This window comes from Triplophysa rosa, linkage group LG19 (assembly GCF_024868665.1).
Source record: "Triplophysa rosa linkage group LG19, Trosa_1v2, whole genome shotgun sequence".
Taxonomy (NCBI): Eukaryota; Metazoa; Chordata; class Actinopteri; order Cypriniformes; family Nemacheilidae; genus Triplophysa; species Triplophysa rosa.
In genome coordinates this window covers 2,657,004-2,680,544 of record NC_079908.1, presented here as the reverse complement: position 1 = coordinate 2,680,544, position 23,541 = coordinate 2,657,004, and the positions used below count along the sequence as shown (strand labels likewise).

General features: G+C 38.4%; 1 protein-coding gene across 3 annotated transcripts; it reads left to right on the top strand.

Annotated features, from left to right (window-relative positions):
- The first annotated feature begins 520 nt into the window (after nt 1-520).
- On the top strand, nt 521-23,092 carry septin8a (septin 8a). Of its 3 annotated transcripts, none has more exons than XM_057359927.1 (10): nt 521-648; nt 6,683-6,797; nt 6,901-7,096; nt 7,511-7,697; nt 11,957-12,118; nt 12,955-13,051; nt 17,935-18,103; nt 18,536-18,668; nt 18,813-18,982; nt 22,129-23,092. In XM_057359927.1, the coding sequence occupies exons 1-10, from the start codon at nt 619-621 to the stop codon at nt 22,292-22,294; spliced, it is 1,425 nt and encodes a 474-aa protein (XP_057215910.1). In that variant the 5' UTR covers nt 521-618; the 3' UTR covers nt 22,295-23,092. The 3 variants fall into 3 exon arrangements, with proteins under 3 accessions (XP_057215910.1, XP_057215911.1, XP_057215912.1); XM_057359928.1 differs by having other exon boundaries at nt 22,132-23,090; XM_057359929.1 differs by lacking the exon at nt 22,129-23,092 and adding an exon at nt 19,723-20,539.
- Nucleotides 23,093-23,541: the final 449 nt, after the last annotated feature.

Genomic DNA, 23,541 nt, shown 5'->3' with positions numbered 1-23,541 from the left:
AAGTTTTGATATATTTATGGTAGGAAATTTGCTAAATATCTTCATGGAACATGATCTTTACTTAATATCCTAATGATTTTTGGCCTAAAAGAAACATCGATAATTTTGACCCATACAATGTATTTTTGTCTTTTACTAAAAATGTTCCCGTGCTACTTAAGACTGGTTTTGTGATCCAGGGTCACATATGCGTATTTCTTTATTAAGAGGCTGTATGCAAGTCTGAAGCAAAAGCATTCCTGAAGTTTCCAGGAAGAAGCCATATTCAGCGCAGTGAGACGAGACTTTTGGCGAATCCTACTATTGCGAGCGACTATGTTTTGAATATTCATTTTTTCATCTGACGTAGCCTAATTAATATTCACGAACCGAGCCCTCGGCGTAGTAGTATTTCTTGATTGGCTGGTGTTCTGGCTAACCGTTGCCCTTCAGCCAATCAGTTAGTTTCCGTGGACAAACGTCACGCCACAATAGTAATATTCATGAGGTAGACCTTCACCATAGTAACATCCGTAAAATCTCCAAGCGATCCACAGTGTGTGTGACTGTCAGCGGACGAGACCAGGCAGGCAGCTCCCTTTTGCCTTTTCTCGGCACCAAACCTATACATTCCTAATCATGGCGGCCACGGATGTTGACATATTTTCTGTAAGTATCATTTGAAGTGATTTCTTATTTTACCAGTGCCGTTTTCACACTCTCTTTACAGGTTTCCTGGCATGAATCGGCACTAGCACGATCGCTACTCTAGCTTAGCCCGACGACTGTCTATCCACATTGACCAGCGCTATTAGAGATTTACTGTGTGATATGTTTACTGCATATAATATGTTTTTATTTTACCTCGATTATGGAGGTTATGTATTTCTACGTTACGTTTGAACTAAAATGCTGGTCACTTTAATGCATTTAACAGCTTTTCTGACTTTTCTGCACATCTCTTGTTTAACTTACCTTTACAGATGTCTATCTGCACACTTTATAGGATGACGCTTCATTATATGTTTTAGATGTACTATTGGAGCATTTCAGTAGCATGCAGACTATGAAAGGTGGTTTTGAAGGCAGCCTGCTGAAAGTCTTCTCATTTAGCACTTTGTTGACAGGTTTATTGTTTACACAGAGTGCACATAGATCCCCATTCAAAACAGCCATGAGACAGACGTTTGTTTTTAACTTTAATTCACACTAGAGTTTGTAAAGTTAGGAGCTCTCAGTGTGAGATCACAGATAAGAGTGACAAAGGGGGGTTTGGTGGAGGTTTGCTGATCTTATGGTGTTTAGTCAATAATGGGATCTTTAAACGGATACTTCACCCAAAAATGAAAATTCTGTCATCATTTCTGTTCCAACTCTGTAAAAATGTCTTTGTTCTGATGAACACAGAGAAAGATATTTGGAAGAATGTTTATAACCAGACAGATTTTGCCCCCATTGACTACCATAGTAGGAAAAGATACAATGTTAGTCAAAAGTGCCCCAGAACTGTTTGCTGTCCTACATTCTTTAAAGGGTTTATATGACACGGCTAAAATGAATATTATCGTTTGTTTTAGATGTAATGCAATGTCTATACACGATTTAAGGTTCAAAAACGCTGTATTTTCCATGCATGTTTGTATCTCCTCTTTGCCCCGCCTCTCTGAAACGCACAGATTTTTATCAAAGCTCATCGCTCTGAAAAGCGAGGTGTGCTATGATTGGCCAGTTAACCAGTGCGTAGTGATTGGTCGAATACTGCAAGCGTGTGATGGAAATGTAACGCCTCTTACCATATTTGGAACATCACGTTCCAAAGCAATTGTACTGACAGTACTGACTTGCGTATACATTTGGGCGGTCTTAGTCAACTCATACCACGAACTAACGTAGATTTGTGGGGGTGTGGTTACACGAGGTGTTTCAGGCAGGTCTGGGTGAGCGTTCGCTTTTAGATAGAATGCATCTTTTGTTCCGACACTTTCATTTTTGCAATTTTACGTGTCTAATACATGCATGGGCAACTTATAACATGCCAAAGACACAGAAAAACATGTGTTCGCGCTAGGGTTGGGCGATGTCTACCAAATTGGCATCGGAGCGATGCCTACAGTGAAACATCGTGATGGACGATGACATCGGGGGGGGGGTTGGCAGGGGGCGGGGTTATATCAGTTTGCTAGATGGCCATCTGCCAAAAAATTAAAAACAATTATATCAGGGCTCCAGACTGCCACCAAATCGCATGTTGCGACCAGTTTTCAAGAAAACGTACTTTTCAACAAGTATTTGCCTATGTACGACCTGCACATTTAGAATTTCTTCCAGTTGTTATTTCACGTGGAAAGACGAGTAGATCTTGAGCCCACCAGTGTAGGCTGTGTGTGTGATTAGTCAACTGTGCGGGTCACGCGTCACTGATGTTTCCCGCTGCCATCGCGGACGCGCACAGTTCAGGTCGTCATTGACAAGTTTACACACACACAGCGTGAGCGCGTTACTACGATTCACTGTTTGCTTTCACTTTCTACGTCTGTCGAGTCTCGCACGCACACGCGTTTCGCTGCTTCCAAATCGTACTCGACTGCAGAAAAGCGCGAATGGACAAGCTCGACACATGCGCAAAATGTCATACTGTGGACTCGGCTGTCAACATTTGTGTGTTGTACGCGTGCGGGATGTGCGGACGACCGCGGAACCTCCTGATGACGAAAATTACATCATGCAGGGCAACCACGATGCCAGCCCAACATTGTGATGGCTGTCAGCCATCGGCGATGGACGATGTCATCGTCTATCGGCCCAACCCTAGTTCGTATGACCGCCGTATGACCCCTTTAAAATGTCTTTTGTGTTCAACAGAACAAAAAAATGATTAAGTAATTTTCCTAGTCTAGGAGTCAATGGGGGCCAAAATCTGTTTGGTTATAAGCATTCTTCCAAATATCTTTCTCTTTGTTCATCAGAACAAAGACATTTACACCGATTCGGAACAACTCAAAGGTGAGTAAATGATGACAGAATTTTCATTTTTGGGTGAAGTATCCCTTTAAATTGTTAAAAAATAAAGAGGGTGTTTACCTGCACATGTGACAAATAAGCAGATTATGAGATTGGTTGCACTGCAAGAAATGAAAGAAGTGTTTTCTCCTCTTGAGGGTTTGTTTTTCTGCAAAATACAAAAGATATTTGGAAAAGTTGGTAACCAAATATTATCGCTGAGACATTTCTCAGAATATCATCTTTTGTGTTCCACAGAAGAAAAACACACACAACATGCTTCTGAGAGTCAACATAAATCACTTTTAATTTTGGGTGAGCTATCGCTTTAAAGGGACTGCCCAAGCGAGCCTTTTGTCTTGAATGGTGTGTTTGTGTTTCATGAGAAATAAGTACTGTTTGCTCAGGATGGTTTGTTGGGAATAGTGTTGTCACGATACTGGAATTTCTAACTTCGATACAATACCTAAAAAAAATCGATATTCGATACCATTTTCGATACCTCGGGAAAAAACTTCCATAACAATAAGGCCCTAAATTTTTACATTTTATTTAAAGTTAAATTGAACAAGATTAGACAATGAGGTATATTTTTACATTATTTATTAATTGTTAATCTAATGTTCATTTTACTAATACATTTATTATTTAAAATCAAAGTTGTATTTATCAGTATTAATGGACCAGAGCTTACATAAATAGTTGTATTTTTTAACTAACATTTAAAAGAGATTAAAAAACTTGAACAAATGTATTGCTCATTCTTTGTTCGTTAATGTTAGTTAATAGCCTACATTTATATGATTACAAATTTTTAATTGGCTTTTATTCACATTAAATCATTGATCAGCGCACATATAGACAGAAACGCAAACTTTAAATGCAAGAACTGTTGCAGAGACTCCGCACTGACCATCTTTCTAACATTAACACTTTTTAACTGCCTCAAACGAGTCAAGTCTGTGAGAGGATGCGGGGCTCTGTTGACACAGCGTTCACGTGCAGTGTGTGTCAACTCACTGTCGGAAAAAAGAGAGTGAGCGAGAACGCGCAGCTTATATCGATACGTGGGACATGCGTATTGGAACCGTTTCAGATTTTTCAGTATCGATACGTATCGAAATATCAATATTTTTGACAACACTAGTTGGGAATGTTCAGGGAAGCCGGACACCGATCGATGAGACACACTAGTCTTCAGATTGGAGAAGAGCAACTGTATTGAGCTATTTAGTATATTGGTCGGGATAGATAATAGATCCATGATATGTGTGATGTGATGGTGAAGTGTCTTTGTTTGCATCAGATTCACAGCCAAATGTTTCTTTCACATTGTGTGAACAATTGGATGAATCATGCATTCACAGTCGATGTTTCTGCTTAGAGGTTTGTGTGGTTTTAGGAGCCGTATCGATCAACTGCATTGAGCTGGGAAGGGTCAATTTGAATTCTAATTACATGGGGAAAAGTTTAAAGGGATAGTTCACTGAAAAGATGTAACCTGCCAGCTTTTGTGTCTTTCCAAAGAACAGTATTCCCGTAACACAAAGAGGGGATTTGTAACAAAAGTTCACAGTGCACTTTTCCATGCAATAGCAATGAATGGCAATGATGATGAAAATGAAAGTGACAACTCCCAAACTATAAAACTATATACATTTTTATAATGACATAATCCTTTAAATTTCGTTTACGGATCGAAGTAAAACCAGATCCTATCTTGAGAGCATGCTAAGGTTTGGAGCAAGACTATCCTGTTTAACATTAATTTTATGTGTTGCACCATACCATAGTTTCAGGGCAGGGATGACACTAGCGGTTACTGTTATATAAATACACATGAGGTTCATGATGAGTCAACATCCTGTGGATGCTTAAATGCATCTCATCACTGATATGAAAAAACACAAAAATGCCATTTGATGTCAGGTGATATAAGACCATTTGACACTAACATTCCAGTCACGAACGTCCACTAGTGTGTATGAGTTCTCATTGTCATTTCTGAAAACTTCACGCCTGAATGTCTTCCTTTTCACATCTCAGAGTATTTGTATTTGCGAGGAGTGTCAAACAGACAGAGAGCTGCTTGTGCCATGTGCATGCATGAAGATAGGGAAAGCAGAAAGAAGCCATCTGCTTTTTGTTCAGCACAGATGCCACGCTGAGACCAAATCTAGACCATCTGCATTCTTCACGTCGGCCCCTCCTTCAGTCCTATCAGATGGGGTGCCAGCGATCTCCATCACCAATGAGGGTCTTATCAGTTTGCCGAAGCAGGCGCACGCATATTCAGGTGTACGTGGGGGGTGGGGATGGAGCCGTCCCAGTTTGGCTCTGTGTCTCGCAGTACCCATCTGCTTCCAACAATCTGTGGTGTGCCTTGCCCCAAAGATTGGATGGCGTCATTATTTCCTAGGGTGTTGTGCTGTTAAATTGGATTCACCTTCATGTCATTCCAAACCTGTATGACTTTCTTCTGCAGAACACAAAAGATTTTATCTATTTTTTGATAGATGTTGGTAAGCAAACAACACTGGTCCCTATTGGTCTTTTTTTTGTGTTGCTCAGAAGAAGAAAAAAAAGTCTTGCAGGTTTGTAATGCCATGAGGGTGAATAAATTATGCAAAGAATTTCTATTTTTGTGTGAATTGTACTTTTAAATCATAAGTATAGTAATTATATATAGTAAGTACATATCTGATGATTTGTTGTGTCTCCCAAGCATTTTGTATGGAGCGATTGTTTCGCAAAGTGACAACTGGCATGTTCACAGATTTACACACAACTCTCTATGTTCTCGTAGCAGGCATGAATTAGGGCCGTCACTTTGAGGGCGGGTTGAGAAAATATTGTTCTGCGCCCCAAACTCTGCTCCATTTCCTCTTGATCTACTGCCCCCTGAGGGGAAATGTTTCGCCTGCCCCTGCAGTGGGGGCATTTGCTGTCTGCCCCTATAAGGATATTGTTGAAGCTGTCCCAAGTTTTTTTCCTTCCTCCAGACTGCCTGTTTTCTAAAAACACTTTCAGAAGCCATTTCCCTTTTACATCAGCCTAGCACAATGTCCGGCATTCATCTGTAACCGCCTCTTGGGTGTCTCTGCTTTGAAATAACACTGGGGCCGGTGCAGGTTTTTCAGATAGCATTCCTTTTGTGTCTGACTCAGTGACATCACCCAGCAAATATGTGCCTGTATTGGGGAAAGAGTGAAGGCAGGCAAAGGAGGAGTGCATTGATCTCATGATAGAGTTTTAGGGCATTTGGTAATGCGATTAGAAACCTTTTAGTGTTATTTTAGATTCGGCTGGTTCTAAACGATTGGATTTTTATAATGTAGCAAACGCCTTGACTGGCTCATTGTCTGGGATGGTGGTTTAAGTATAACTAACTCTTAACTCCAGCAAAGTGCCAAACCAATGAGAAATTAGAAAAAAATGTGTAAGTATTTTACTATGTGGCTAATCGTATGAATTCATACGTACGTTCTTATTCCCACATTTTAGTGGGATACTTTCGCACAATTGAAGGTTGGGTTTAGGGGCGGGGTTAAGGGTGGGGCTTCATTATTGCTTTTTTCTAATTGTCGTATATGACCAGACCAGGCTGAAACCAATACAGTCACAATATTATAAATACTTACAATTTTCAAAAAGATTTGAAACATGAATCGAATGGCTCAACCCAATTCTCATCCCTTCACAGAATGAAGAAAAGCGTAACCTCAACCTCGGCGGTCATGTTGGTTTTGACAGTCTGCCCGATCAGCTGGTCAGTAAATCGGTGACTCAGGGTTTTTGCTTCAACATTCTTTGCGTTGGTAAGCAAGTATTAGCATCGCTTTTGAACCCTGCAATGTCATAATATGTACAGTGTGACCTTGTAGTAAAAATGTCCACTGAGAATTTCTCTCTTTTGTCCAGGTGAGACTGGCATCGGCAAGTCAACATTAATGAACACGCTTTTTAATACAATGTTTGAAAATGAGGAGGCCAGCCATTACCAAAACGGCGTCTACCTGCGGCCGAGAACCTACGACCTGCAGGAGAGCAATGTCCACCTCAAGCTGACTATTGTTGACACTGTGGGCTTTGGGGACCAGATCAACAAAGAAGAAAGGTAAGAATGTAAATATTGCCATATGGTTTGTGTGTCCAGAGGACACACAGTCAGCGTAGAATCTGAAAGTGATGCATGCTGGGAAAATGCCCAAGAGGCCAAAGATAGGTCATACGTTGTAAACATGGTACTGGCAGGTCTGTGCACAGAGGCTTCTCTCTCACGCTCAAATACGATGAGAGGAATGGGAGCTTTTCCAGTTTAACAGAGAGGAGAAACTTTTGAGAAGCAGAATGTTTACACAATGCTGTTTACATTAAAATTCCATTTATTAAAACCAAATTAGTAGTATCCATTAAAAAAAAAATCTTATTACATTAAAAAATGACTAAATACAACTCTAAATTGTCAATAAATCGTCAATCAGGATGCGTCCCTGAATCCCTGACGGTGATGTGTTTGCTTCTTTCACAGTTACAAGCCCATCGTGGATTACATCGACACACAGTTTGAAAACTACCTGCAGGAAGAATTGAAAATCAAACGTTCTCTCTTCAACTATCACGACACCAGAATCCACATCTGCCTGTACTTCATCGCTCCCACTGGACACTCGCTCAAGTCTCTGGATTTAGTCACCATGAAGAAGTTGGACAGCAAGGTAGAAGCACATCAGTGCTTGGTTTTATATAAAATCCTCTATATGCTTGTGCTTTATTTGCTGCCAATTCAGAAATTGTGTTATACTGATCTGGGCTGCGTTTCATTTACATTCATTTGGTGTTTCCCGATAACGTTGTCTCTTAGCGTGCTACGAAGACTCTAAACGTACACCTAAACTCCAGGTATATCTTTTCTAGGCGTGTTTCCCCAACTATACCTTAGGAGGTGACTTTCTTACGTGCCACGTTAGCAGGTGCTGTCCATGGTGGTGGTGCTGGATTAACGCATATCGATCGCTCAACAATCAATTGTTTACTATGCACGTTCTCCTTCACTGCGTTATGGAAGATAGCAGTGTTCTTTATACAATTTCAGAAAAAGTTGAAATTGCATTTATTAGGATCTCATAAAAGAATCCAAATTGCAAAGTAAATCAAACCCTGGATATTTTTTCATTTTTAAATGAGTGTGCTAACCCGCAACCCAAATGTATCAAAGCTTGTTGCTTTACGCCCTCATTTCTGGAGCTGCGCCTGTCTGTCTACTGCAAAATCTAACATACTGTACGTTTTGATGAGTTTAATGTGTTAAATTGACCTTTGGAGACTATACAACAGTAATCAAGTATTTCAGGGGCTGTTCGTTTTAAATGTTTATGAAGAATAATATAATATTCTGCCCAAAAGTAAGGTATGTCAATATTGCAATTAAACATATTTATTCGTGACGAGATAAATAAATACTAATAAAAGGGAGTGAATGTGCGTTTTGTCTTATATTTCTATTAAAAATATTAGGTGGGTCATGGAATATCTGTGATTATACTTGTCTATGTGGGTCAACCCCTGATTTTAATTATCATAACATAGTCTATGTTGCCATAGTGTCTTCATTTATTTAATAAAAACGCAGCACGCGAAAGATATAATCAATTGCTAAAAAGTCAGAAAGGAGAGCAGCCAGCAGCTGAATTTTGGGCTGAGATCTAAAAATCTGCTATATTTGGTGGCGTGACACAGGTTAAATTTTATAGAACTGCAGCATAAATGGTAGCCAGATTTTCACGGATTAAATGCACATGCACTAAATTGCGCCGCGGGTTGCACCGTTTTTGGATTAACGCAAATATTCGCTGTATCGCTGCAGTTTGACTAAACTTACTACCACACTCTTTCTCTTTAAATATACTCATAAACATTTGGTTTGCCAGCTGATGCTTCTTTGGATAATATATTAAAAAGCTAGCAACCATCCATCGATGTAATGCCAGTTTTATTCTTTGCATGAAAACACTTCAATGCGCTGGGTCTATTCAACTTTAGAATTTTCTTTGTATAGATTGCGATATAAAGAAGCTTTTTTTCACAGTGGCCACTAGGGGAGCGAACACTCAACAGTGATAAGGTATAGCTAAGAGGGGTCCAGACCAACCTTCCGAACATATGACTTACTGAAGGTATACTTAACTAAGAACGTTTCAGGAAACACATATTAACGATAAGGTACAGCTACAGCTTAAGGAATAATTTAAGAACGACGTAGCGTTAAGAAGGTTTCAGGAAATATATCTAAATATCTAAAGATGAGATGTTTTTATAACGCTTATTTTTGGAACATTTAGCGTCTGTTTTACATTATAATCCTATGGAGTAAACCGTGTTTTCAAAAAACGTCCTTTTAAATGCCAGCGCCGGCGTCTTTTTCTGCAGCTCAGAAGGTCTTTTGAGGTTGGAAAAAGTTCAATTTTTCTGAAAAAAACGCCCTATGTCAAGCTCCTTTTTCACAGCTAACCAATGACAGAGACCTGTCGTTTCCATAACAACATGCAAGGAATGTGATTGGTCGAGAAATCTCAAGCTCGAAAAAATAAAATGGCGGCCAACACGCCCGTTGGAGGCATAGTTTTGTATAAATGTAAGTTTAATTTTCACTTTCAACAGCTTCTGATTGCATTTCTAGCGAGAAATTTGTAGTATAGTTTTTAAATATGTTATTAGTTATTGCAAAGACGCTCTCTGTTTATAATTCAAAGAGACTTCCGTTACGCTGCCTTTCAGTTTCTCTGGGCTGCCTACGTGCACAGACGCTGCCTCCGAAGTCATGGCATTCGGCTGCTATTTGTAACCAACCGCTGCCAGCGTTTTGTTTTACTAAAAAAGAAGTCAAGTCTGAACACAGCCTAAGAAGTTATACCTCTTTTATTAATAAACTCCTCCTCTGGTATGGGATTGTGGGTTCTCTTGATTTGTTTGTTTATGTTTCATCATCAAACTCATGTTCAGCGACTCACAGGAGTTAACTACACCCACTTTCTTTACATCAAAAATCCGTTGTGGTTGACGTTTTCGGGACAATGGATAAATTTGGCTAAATCTGGCACATTGTACATGTTTTCAATATATTTATGTTAATTTTCCTCATAAAATAAATAAGTAAATATGTAAACATTTTATTCCGGCACAATGATATTTTGTTTTATATTTATATTTTCATTACACAATGAATTTTATACTGCTCTAGCTGTATCTTAATGAAATGAAAAAAAATGATTCCCTTTTTATTAACGATGTCAAATGATTTGTCGCGTTTTATCGCATCCAGAATAAAAGTTTGTGTTTACATAATATATGTCTGTGTACTGTGGATATTAATTTTGTATTTATAAACACATACACATGCTTGTATATAAAAATCTAAAATAAAAAACTGATAAATGTTTATATATAATTTAAATTATTGGTAAATATAAATAAATACATCCAAATATTTCCTATATCCTATATATATATATATATATATATATATATACTGTATGTACATGTATGTGTAATTTGTTTTTGTATTTATAAATACAAAATGAATACACAGTACACATTGGATTCTGGATACGATTGGATAGATGGATTATTCTGGATACGATTAATTGTTTAATTGACTGCCCTATTTTTTTTTATCAAATAGCACTCTGTATTTACATTTAGTGTGTATATTTGTTGGTCAGTCTTGACAATCTCAGAACAGCAAATATTTCACAATAAATAACAACATTGTACAGTATTATTAAAAGGACAAATATTGTACGTTTCCAAAATGTCAATTATAGTACATTATAATCAGACTGCAGTATGTTACACAGCGTTATCAAAATATACAGGGCTGTTCCCTGAACGGTGAATTGTGGTTTATTGAAATGTCTTATTGTGGATCAGCATGTTTATGGAGAGCTAGTATTGATGATATTAAATTTATTGTGATTATACTTTGTATTTTACTCTAGATTTTCTCGCTGTTTTACATATAGCCAGCGTACGAAAATTCAGTTCCCTTAAAAATATTCAGTTGATTAGTGCAGCTAAAATAGTATTAAAGACCAGTCTTTGTGTCGGAATGTACAGGCTGTCATAATAACTGATGTACTGATGATTATATTGATAATCCTTAATTTGGCTTAATGTAGGACAGTGGGCCGTGGTTTCCCTCAGCCTGCCTGTGGAAAAACAGCCGATCAATTGTTCATTTCATCAGATAGTAATGAAAGTGAATGAGGGTGGGGGGGTGTTTTCAGGTGACGTGCACAGCACAAATGGTTCAGTGAGTGTCAGACAGGCCGGTCATAATAATGTGACCCCAGGCCCCTACAACCCTCTCTCACAAACTGATCATGTTTAGAGTTCTGAAGACTGAACAAATCTCTCTGGTCCTAATAACAATGGGATTTTTAGTAGAAATATTTGTCTTTTAACATTTTGTTTGACAGTTGTTAATTGTTTATTTGAGAAAAGCGTATTATGAGTGTGTCTGCATTGTAATGTTGATGTACCAGAGCCAGTGAAGAGTTAGTTTATAAACACAAGCTCAAATGTGTACTGATGAAATTCATCTATTTATTATACCAGTCGGGCTCCGATGGGTTAAAGGGTTAGTAGTACACAGAAAAATGAGCTTCTTTAAGTAGATGTTTTAAGTAGCTTTCCTGTAGCTCAGTGGTAAGAGCATTGCGTTAACAACGCAAGGTTGTGGGTTCCATCCCAGGCATTGCACATGCCTATGTATAAATGTATAGGATAAAGCAATGTAAGTCGCTTTGGATAAAAGCGTCTGCCAAATGCGTAAATGTAAATGTAAGATGTTGAATCCAAACCATAATTCCACTCGACTTTTTAACTCATCTTTATCGTCCATCAAGCTTATGAGATCTAGAATTAGAACATAAGCACGTGTGACATGCTGTGAAATGTAATGTGTTTTCTTTTTTAGGTGAACATTATCCCTATTATTGCTAAAGCTGACACAATTTCCAAGAGTGAGCTGCACAAGTTTAAGATCAAAATCATGAGCGAGCTGGTTAGCAATGGTGTTCAGATCTACCAGTTTCCCACAGACGACGAGGCCGTCACAGAAATCAACTCTTCTATGAATGTGAGTTTTACACTGGTTTTCAGTTTAGACTTCTCTTGGTGGAAAGCGAACTTTCATTTCTCACTTAAATGAGAAACCGATTTGAACAGATCGTGTAATAAGTGATTTTATCAAAATACTTTAATGTTAACATGTATAAGTTCAACATTTCTGCTCTTTACTCCTGAAACTGTGTATTTTAATATTTTCATTGCCCTATTTATCTTCATCTTTACTGCAACTGTAAGATTTTCTTATAACTAAAAATGACCATTTGCTGTATTTAGTTTACTTTCTGGGAAGCACTTTAGATATAATTGTCCGCGGACTCTCTGCGTTACTTAAGGCTAAAATACACTACAAGACTTTTGCTCCGATTTTGACTCTGGAGTTGTTGCAGAAAGTCTGTGCCGGTCTGCAGCTTTGATCAGTAAGTGTGTTTCTATCTGAAACTTTCAAAAAGTCTGCAAGTGTATGATGTCTAGTTAAAAAGCTGTTCAGATTATAAAAGTCTTGTAGTGTATTCCAGCCATTACTTGTTAAAAGCTCTTCAAGATTGTGCACACATTGTGAATGCCTCAGAATTGTGTGAAAGGCCGATTCTTGAGTTTGTATTAGTATGATACGTTGCAGAGAAAATTAAGAGAACAAGAATAAAAGAAACAGATGTGGGCAGTGTCGAATCTCACTTCCTGTTGAGGTCAGAGTGTTTTCGTGTTAAGATGCTTGAATCGGCTACTTTTCGTGTTAAAATGCACAGATCTGTTATTTTTGGTGTTAAATGAGTTTTAATAAGGCAAGCGGAGGGCCTGCTAAATTCTGAAGTAGCATTTTACCTTTGCTGCTCTTTATTTTAGGCCCATCTTCCGTTTGCTGTGGTGGGCAGTGTGGAGGAGGTGAAAGTGGGCAATAAGACAGTGAGGGCCAGGCAGTACCCATGGGGAGTAGTTCAAGGTAAGCGTCACAACATTCAGACATATGAAATGCTCCCTTATAAACACTTCCCTAGTTTACTATATTTAAGTATTTGCACGGAATAATATATTTGACAGTTCTGTCTATTACAGTCTATTATAACAAATAGCATTCTGAGTTTTAAAGAATTGATCTAACTGTGGTAATGCTGTGATACCTGTCGTATAAATCTTGCATACGATTTATATTAAAAAAACGGACATTTGGAAATTGGCATTTAACTGCATAATATGTACTGTAATCGAAGAAACCCTATCACAGATTCCTGAGGAATGGAAACACTGTGGTTTGAAGCAATAGTTTTTTTTTCTCAGAACAATTGCAAACCAGGGGGATTCTTTGCCATCTTTTTGATGGCGTCGGTGGTCCAGAAATGACCGTCACTGCAGAATATCATGACTGTGGGGCTTGCGGAATATGTCAACCACTGGGACTTTTATTTAAACCCCGCTCTTCATTTTCTACATCTCTTCATCCCCCCGAGGATGCTGGTTAAGGGGTATTTTTACTTTCACGTGAAACTATCCCATCAGTCACAGCGGTGAGAAACGCCTCTCCAGACGGCAACTAATTACAGTGTTCTCTCAGATGTGCCACAGATAAGGTCACGTCATTAGCCCTGAATGTGTTCGGTTAATTGGCCGTCCAGCTTGAATGCTCAATGGTGAGCGGTTTATGCGACAGAGCAGCAGATGGTTTTATGAGAGCTATAAGTCGACTTTATTTCATATTGAGTTAATTACATTGAGAATGTGAATTGTGACTATACAGTTTGGCTTCTACGCATTCTTGTGTACTGTTGAATGTTGGTGAAGAATATCAAAAACATTTTCTAGATATTTATTTAACATGATAATGAGGTAAAAAGCTTGCGCAGTAAAAGTATCTTCCCGTCGTTCACTGTGGTTGCACAAAAAAAGGATTAAAGTTGCAGTTCTTAACTAGTGTACAAAAAGAGGACCTAAGAATCTAAAAACTCTTTGAGGCGTATGTTTTCTTTTAGACTATATGATCTTAAAGCTAAGGGCTGGCTTACAACACTAATGGTCTTTTCAATGTCGTAGGACTTTCTGCTCAAGTGTCCAGACAGTATGACAGATGGGGGAATGCTGGTTTTTCTTTCTTTTCTGCTATTTTTGGTCTGTGTCTTTGGGATGGTGGCTCCCAGGGGTCTTTTAGTCAAGGGTCAGGAAATGGCTCTCAGGCTCTCAAATGTGGAATGTGATTGGAGAAAAACGCTTGCTTCACATGAGCTATGCTATGTGTTTTGTTACAAGGCTTTATCTGTCGACCCCATAAAACTGTGTTTGTGTATTTAAATCTATAGCACGTTTTTCCAATTTGGCATTGATGCAAAGCAGAGTAACAGAAAATATAATTTTATATTTTAACTTTATCTTTTCTAAGCAATCACACTTAACGGCATCATAGCATCTCAAAATAGTTGGCACTGGCAAGAACATCGTGTTTTTTCAGTAAATGTTAAAAATCCACTTGTAATTGGAACCGGTTTGTGACCAGTCGTGTATCTGGACTGTTGTCATATCATGTATGTTATTTGTACACTCCTCCATGACTGTGAATCCTCTCCCACTCATATCAGTCAAGAGAAATGCTGGCGGTAACTGTGAGAAAGTCCAAATGGACATACTGCATCAGGACATTCAGTTATAGCAGTAAAGCAGTGTTTCTGTCTCCGGTCAAAGCAGCAGAATATCTCTCCTCTTCCAGCATGATGGTTTAACTAAGACGCTCGCTTTGCGTAACAATTTTGGCATCATTTTGGTGCATGGATGTGCCATTAAATAGTTTCCACACTCCCATAGGAAACGTTATCTTGTTGCCGCTAATCTGAGACTTGATTTAAGGTTTTGGAATTACAATAAAGTCCAGTAAGGATCTTCCCATGAAGACACGGGCATTATTATATCCCAATGGGTTAACCTTAAGTAGCCTTTCATACCCAGCTTGAGGAATGCTTGACTTCCTGCAAGTGTTTGGCAGGTTCAGCTCTCTGTATTCTCAAGAGTAACTTCCCATTTCACTTTTAATCGACAGCTCAGGCAAGCGTGTATATTATTATTACTCAGCTCAAGGGTTTCGTTTTTCATCTACGTTAAAAGAGGATCCTGAGCCATATGCACAGACCAGAATAGTGACCTGGGGTGATACGCAACCTCCAAAAACAGCCTTGCGACCACAGAAGAACATAGTAGCGCAACAGAAAAGCCTTGCTTTGTGGTGCACCATTTTGCAAATTCTTCCGAAAATAGCAAATATTGTCTTGAGTGAAAAATGACTTAAAAAAGATCAGATGGCAGAAGCATTTTTTTATTTTTATACAGATTTGTAGGTCTGCTGAAAGTGCTTTTTCTAAAAAAAATGTAAGCAATGTATGTAACGCAATACTTATAGCTTCATATCATTTTAGATTATTAATCTTAAAGTCCTGGTGAAATTAAAAATAACAATTCCTATTTATTCATGGAATATGGCAGTGTTTGTTATAAATAGCTTATCGGTGTGGGTCATTCACTTTTTTAAAAAATGCACTTCCGCCCTCTAGTGGCTATCTCTCTCAGATGACGTCAGTTAGACGCTTGGGCAGGGCAGAGCCTTTAACCCCTCCCCTTCAACTGTCAGTCTGCTGCTAGTTTTATTTCAGAATGCAACGCCTGTTGGAAGTAAAAACGATCGCAACTTCCGGTTTACAGGGACTTTAACAAACTTGGTTTGTGATATCTTCATATGGGCAGTTCCATGCAAATGTCAACCTTAAAGATGCCATGAATTAAAACCACAATTTTAACCCGAGCTTTTGTTATAGAAGAGGGAATCGTATTCACGCGAACATCATGTAAGTGTCAGAACTGAAAACGCCCTCGTTACTGAGATTACAACTGTTATTGACACCAGGCCCAGCGAACAGCAGGTTCTGGAATGCACCTATCTATGAAGGTTGAACACCGCCTCCACAGAAAAATATCAACAACTACTTCTCTAGCCCCACCCAGTGGTTCGCGCATGACAGAACTGAAGTAACACAAGTGGACCAGATAGAGCGAGCAAGCAATAAACTAACATGCCGTTAAAGATAGCTAAATATTGTGCCATCCCTGGTTGTGGAAGAACACAGTCGCTGCATAACCTTCCTTTGGATTCCGATATTAGGAGTGCGTGGTTAAAGTTTATTTTTAAAGACGTTCCAGCTCACGTGGGAAAAACATGGAGCGTTTGATTGTTTAATTTCTCCGAGGATTCCTTCGTGAACAAGGCACAGGTCGACGCTGGATTTGTGGAGAGACTAAAATTAAAAAGCAGTGCTGTGCCATCAATATTGGATCTGATAGGAATGGCGCAGCAATCTATGTGAGTAAAACATATTTGTACCACGCGTCTCTATTGCTTTGTTAGAGATCGCTTGATATGCCCACGGGATTAAGTTAGTATTACCTGGGGACCTGTTACATTAGTCATTTGTAATAATTGCAGAGGTTGTCTGTGATCTTAATCCCTTGCGAATCGGGATCTCTGTGATTTGGCGGGCTCATATATCATTTTTCAAGGTTTTATCCACCGTTTGCGAATAATGGCAGCTGTTTGAAGTGTTTTGGTATTATTTCGGGTGCTGGGTGATATCCATAAATTGCCGGGAGTCTCCCGTTTGTTTATTTATCATGGAAACTCTCGTAACATTTGAGACCTGCGATCGCGGTGATCTTTTGTCCGGTTCGCGATCACAGGTCTCAAATGCTGACAGGTACGGTCATATATCATTAAACACCATACAACTATAGGCTATACAAACTATACGCAAAGCCATCACATCCGGGAAATAAATCTGTAAACTTGAGTAAAATCATCCCTTGTGAATGCGTCACTTGAAATACTGATGTGGAGGTCATTTATAAATCACACGAGGTCGCCAGATAATGCTAATCTCATGCGATTGGTGCTAATGTGTAACCTAACGTTACGTCTCTAACCAAAGTCACAGAAGGCTCCAACTAAGTTTACTACGCAAACTGCTATCCAATCATAACAGTGGGCGTTTACTTCCAAGCCTTCATGGCGGAACGCCCATTCAAACCGATCGTCTGTAGAGCCGGCCTCAAAACCCGGGTAGAAAATACCCTATTACTTATTGATTTTGATGTTTTTGAATGTAAAAACCACGCAAACGTCATAAGTAGACCTCATACTACAGTATAAAACAATAAACAAGCCCAGTTCATCACACCTTTAATGTTGAAAATTTCTTTTTTTTACCATACTGATACTTCAGATGTCAGTATTTGGTGGTTTAAATACCCATGTGAAGTCTCAAAGGTTTTGTTTTTAAAGCATGATTTTTCATAGTCAAGTGAATGGTCACATCCATAATGCTCAATATTCCTCATAAATTGGCACATAAAAATGTAATATAATAACTATTTTGTGGTCTAAGGAGAGCCATCCCGTCTCCATTTATTGGGTATTATTGCTTCTAGTTTGTACTTTTTATATATACAGAAATTCTACAATGAATGTCAAAACCGTGCCTCCTTTTCTGTCAAATCCATAGCACGTGAAGTTTTCTCTTTTTATAAGGAAGAATACTCGTGCTTAGACAGATTTTTCTGATGCCTGACTCATCATCAGGGGTTTAGTAAAATATAAACAGATGATTCAATAGATTAGTAATACATACATTGTCTCAGAATTTATATTTCAAGTTTGACTGAAAATGTATAAAGCCCTATATGGTACAATCCCAGAGATATGGGGATGTCATTTTGGCTTCAGTTGTTTTTTAATGTGAACTTAAAGATCCATGTTCGGTCGGGAAGAACTGTACTGACATTGATCATGTTGTGTTGCAGTGGAGAACGAGAGCCACTGTGACTTCGTAAAGCTGCGGGAGATGTTGATCAGAGTGAACATGGAGGATCTTAGAGAGCAGACTCACGCCAGACACTATGAGCTGTACAGACGCTGTAAACTGGAGGAGATGGGCTTCAAAGACACAGACCCAGACAGTCAGCCCTTCAGGTTAGTTACGGCCCTCCATTATCTGCATGTGAAACTGATCAGCGTGGGCTTTATTAAGTTCCCTGAAAGAGACGTCAGAGATCTTGTTTCTGTGAGCTGCCTACAGCTCTGGGCATCATGAGTCAGACTCTGCTCATGCCAGAAATACAAAGTGTGTTTATTTCTATAAATGTGGGTTTCACTCTTAAAACTTGGACGTTTGTACTTGCCTATTGTGTAATTCTGTTTTTGTTTCCTGACAATACTTTGGCCACACTTTTTATTTTTATTTATATATTCAGGTTATCCCATTGGTTCTCTTATATTATAAAGAGATGTTCTCAACATCATATAACTGTTTCAAACATGTCTTTTTAGTACCGTAGTGTTTACGTTTTCATAATATTCTCAGTCCAAAGAAAAATGATATGTTTGTATTCGACCACTCTGCAGTCTACAAGAGACATATGAAGCCAAGAGGAAGGAGTTTCTTGGAGACCTGCAGCGGAAGGAAGAGGAAATGAGACAGATGTTTGTTAACAAAGTGAAAGAGACGGAAGCTGAGCTGAAGGAGAAGGAGAGAGAGGTAAGATCAGTCTTCTTATCATTTTGACACTTGTCCATTTCAGAGATTCTCTATGCGGGTCTTCAGCACATTAAGGGTAGGCATCATTGAAACATTAGGAGCACTCGCCTCTGTCTAACACATATGGTGTGTCTCTCTCCTCAGTTACATGAAAAGTTTGAGCAGCTGAAGCGCATGCACCAGGAGGAGAAGAGGAAGGTGGAGGAGAAGCGACGAGATCTGGAGGAGGAGATGAACGCCTTTAACAAGAGGAAGGTGGCGGCCGAGACCCTTTCCCTCTCACAGCCCCTCAAGAAGGACAAAGACAGGAAAAAGTGAGTGCTTCCATTGACTATCATCATCCTTTTATATACAAATTAGGAGGGAGAAAAGCCATCTCTCTGCCAACCACCATCCATAGCTCCAATATTAGAACAAATTTGTTTAATCACAAACTTGTTTTTTTTAACAACTAAAACTGTACTGTCATAGGTTTTTGAATTTGTAGTTGAAAGCATCAAGTGACCACAGTACATCTTGTCTATTTATTTCAACTAAAAGTAAAATATTTATTTGTAGTGCTATGATTTCTGAAGTTAAGCTCCATTCATGTGGTGAAGGCAGGTTTAGAGTAGTCGGTTTGTTTGAACTCTTGTTGCAGATATTGCAAATTAAGCTCAACAGCGCCATCCTGTGGTTATTGGTAGTCTCACTGTCATTTAAAAAGCATCCATTTTGTAGTTTTGTCTCTGAAATGGGTTCACTATTGACACCATCAGTATGTATCGATGTGTAAACTCAACATTACTGATTGGAAATTGCTAGCAGATTATTCCAGTCATAAATCCTTTTAAATTTTATTTGAAATGTAAATAAATAAACCTTTCTTGCTTATTTCCAGAGCTAATTCAGACTTTATCTCTTAAACCCACAACTCATATTTTAGGCGTATTTACATACTTCATAAAACATGTTTGTATATTTTATTTACTTAAAGTTTATTTGCATGTCTCCACTTCATTCATTCTTTTATTTTGTCATTCATTTGGTTTGTTTTGTGTCCATTTTCTTTCAGTTAATTTATGAGCACATCCCAGGCCGACCGTGGACTTGTCATCCGCCATTAGTGCAACTTCAGCTTTTTAAAGATTTTTGTGGCTTTTTTTTGACATTGTGTTAATGGACCAAACATCCTGATGAGAAGCCAGAGGGATGCTTTATGAGGGCTGAATCGTTTCTTGTATTGCCACAGTTTTTTGGTTCCCTTCATAATAGGATCATTCAGGTTATATTTTTGTTATTTTAATATGTCCTCCCCATCAACCCAGTTTTATTTTTGGAATATGTTAGTTTCTAACTGTCTATGTTTATGTTTGTATTTTTTTAACCAGACAGAAACATTCACTTTGTGGTCACAGCTGTTTTGGTACTACCGATTTGTCTTATAGTCTGTCCAATATTGTGACATACATGTTGAATACATGTTTCTATTGCCATAATGTACAGTAGTATTTAAGATCTGAGCCAAACTCAGTAGCACAGCGATGATACTAATCTGCTCGTGTGTGCTTTTTAGAAGCATGCGTGGGTATGGCTTAAATAAACCAGTCTCAATGTTATTTTTGGTTCTGTTTTAATACTAATCCAGGACCAGTATGTTAGCTTTATTGTAATAACAACAGATATGCAAAATATATTTTTTTGTATTACTGAACAGTGTTCATGGTCAAACAGATTATATTGTTTATCATTTAAGCCATACTGTAGAGGTTAAAACACCTGAGGCCATCTAAACTGATGCCACATCCTCATTTGCAAAAGAGGCATTGACTGCAAGTTATGAGTATGAAAGCAGATAACTGATATTAAAAATAAACACTTCCCTAATTTCATTCACCTGTTTCACCATGCTTTGTGTTCTACATCTAACATCTTTGAAAAAGAACCTACTGCTCCAGATCCAAAACTAGGTTATAACGTAAAAAATACATAGTTTAAAGGTGAAATACACGTTTAACTCTTAGGTTGGTCTCATTGGGAGTGGGGGGACTTCATTTTGTCTTTCTTTTGATAAACCATAATGTACACATACAGATTGGAAAATCAAGTTCCTACTGAGCTAATAAAAGTTCTTGGTAAGTTTCCCTGGGATTTACGCACTGCCCACTTTTGACCCTTGGATCTTAATTCATGAGTTTGCGGTTATAGCTAATGTTATCACTGTAACACTGGCTTGCTTTATAAACTGCCTGATTAAAGAAATACAATTACTTATTCTTTACTGAAAATAAATGTTCAATGGCCTGCTGTCACTACACAGTTTCTATATGCAAAATCATTTCATGTTTAATTTCAAGTTCTCCTTTCATATAATCATGTGGCATTTTGAAATCATTCAGTCTGACAGAACACACTGTAGGATGCAAAAGTCTGCTTTTATTACATAGCAACCTATTAGTTTCTTAACAAAAAAATAAAACTCACAGTAACATCAGTTTAAGCCTCCTTTTACATTTGCTTCCTTTCAAAGCAGCAGCAAGAAAAGCAAAGCATTGTATAGCTGCCTTTAAAAACGAGAAAAGGGGGTTTCATTAAAACAACCCTAACTGTAACGTCTGCATAGAATGTCCTTTCAATTCACATCGATCCTACAAATCGAATTTAAGGCTGTTTGCTTTTAAGACACAAAATGTCAAAAGGCTTGAATTCGTATTTACTGACAAGCAGATATAAAAAAGCACAATACAAAAGGAAATAAATCCATTAAAGGATTAACTGTTGGCCAAAACCATTGTTTTTGTTGAAGCACCATAGACATTAAAGCATTACTCCATAATGAAACTTTTGAATAACTCAGATGAACATGCACACACAAAATATATAAAAACCATAAATTGTACATAACATGTAAGTAAATAACTTCATATAAAAAAATCATATATAGTTAAAGTGCTGCATAAAGATTTTTTATAAAAGAAACGAAAGTGCTAGTCAACATCTTATCTGCTTCCAACGTTTACAAAAATGAGTCTTAGCTTATATAAGGCGGCTGCAGAGGAGGACAGGGTGAAATCTGTCCTTCGAAAGTCCCGCTCGTATCTTCAGGTCCATGTTTTCCTGGTTTCACTGCCTCGTCATAAAGGTACCAGAATCCGTCACAGAAGTCGTCCATCTCTCTGTCCACATTCTGCGTTCGTTTGGCCCGGACGGCTGCCTTTGCATTTCCCCCTCCGTGTTCCTCCTGCATGTCATATGCCCTGAACATCAGCATGCTGGTGGTGTCTAAAATGTACACGGCATTGGTGGGTAATGACAGCTCGAGGCCCGTGAGGTACTCGTCCACCATCTCCTTGCAACAAATGAACTCTGTGCTTTCGATCTAAAACAAACGCACAGAAGATGAAACAGATTTTCAATACAACATTCTGCATGTTGACACTAATATTCACATATACTTCATGCATACCTGTGCTTTCCTCAGCAGGTCAGTAAAAACAGAGAACCAATCGGGTGTCAGTCTCTCCAGCTCCAAAGTGATGATGGCCAAAGCCAGTATGGAGCCCTTGAACTGCCAGAGCTGGTGGCAGGCCATACAATGCTGCACCTGCCTGGTCCACAATGAAGCCTGGAGACAAGGTCTCTTCTGAGAACCCGCTAACATGAGGTGTGGATGTCTGGTCATCAACAGGCCATGGAACTGAAAACACATCAATCAACAAAAGCCTAAGCAATGGAGACAACGACACGCCAACACGCAAACAACCCTTATAATTCTCTACAAATTATATGTGGATCTGTATTTTGAAACGGTTCTCTGTGTTAATCCACTCACAAGTGGGATGTGAACAACCGGAATGTTTAAAATGTGTCGTGTTTTTTGGTCTCCATGTTTTTTTCCAAGTATAACGCAAGACCTTTGAAGTGGCTCAATTTAAGACAAGCAATCTCAGTTGTGTTCTTGAACGCAAGTCAATGTGAAACCGCATTCGCAACTCATTTTACTTTCACAATGTGACCTTTTTCTCAGTCAAAGAAAGACATTCAATGGGAAAATTTAAAGTAGGGTGAGATTTGATTTTCGTATTTGAAAAGCGGGCGTCCAGTTTTGCAGTGCGCTCACAAATTGGACACAATGATGCTTGAATGAATCTTGAGAAAGTAAACGGGTTCATTTTGAGTTCACGTTGATGTTTTATAGATTCGACCTCTTGGGAACAGAAAAATCCATGGCAATCGTATAGGAAAGATGTGGTTGGTTTCTTTGGAATGTTTCGTTAAATCTGTGTGTTGTGGAAATGTGACATATCCTTTGAATCTATGGCTGTATGTGAGCATGTCTTCACGTTACTTCTCAAAGGAAGGATCAGTCACATGGACCTTAAACAGGAAAATATTTAAAGTATTCTAAACGGTGGATTTTTATTTGAGAAGGATATTTATTTTTCTATGCTATTAGATATTTTTTGATTTCACAAGCAATTCTATTTATTTATTCTAGTGTTACAAACGTTAAATATCTATATACGCATACATCAAAAGGAAAATAAAGTCCTACTTCATTTTCTTCAATCAAAACTTTTTTTTTTTTCGATTTTGGGGTGAAATGCCACTCAGACATGTTCTTCAAAGGATTTGTGAGTTTAACCCATTTGTAATTATTTTTTTTCTATTCTTTAGGATCATTCAGGGGACGGCCTTTTAAAATGACATAGTTTTTTAAATGGGGTCTCATATCAATGTTTTTGTTATGGTATTGTTCGTTGGCTCTCTGTTGTGTGCCAAATCCCCAAAATGTTACGTATTTACAGAAAGAGAAAAGAAACGCGTGAACTCGAATGTTACTGGATTTGATCATGGTCTTCATGCATCGGCCAGCTCTGCACTACAACAACTT

Excerpts from the sequence above, each read along its gene's own strand:
- septin8a (XM_057359927.1), top strand. The coding sequence starts at position 619 with ATGGCGGCCACGGATGTTGACATATTTTCT. Across the intron at positions 6,798-6,900 it reads CTTCAACATTCTTTGCGTTG|GTGAGACTGGCATCGGCAAG; the intron begins GTAAGCAAGTAT and ends TCTTTTGTCCAG. Across the intron at positions 7,698-11,956 it reads TGAAGAAGTTGGACAGCAAG|GTGAACATTATCCCTATTAT; the intron begins GTAGAAGCACAT and ends TTTCTTTTTTAG.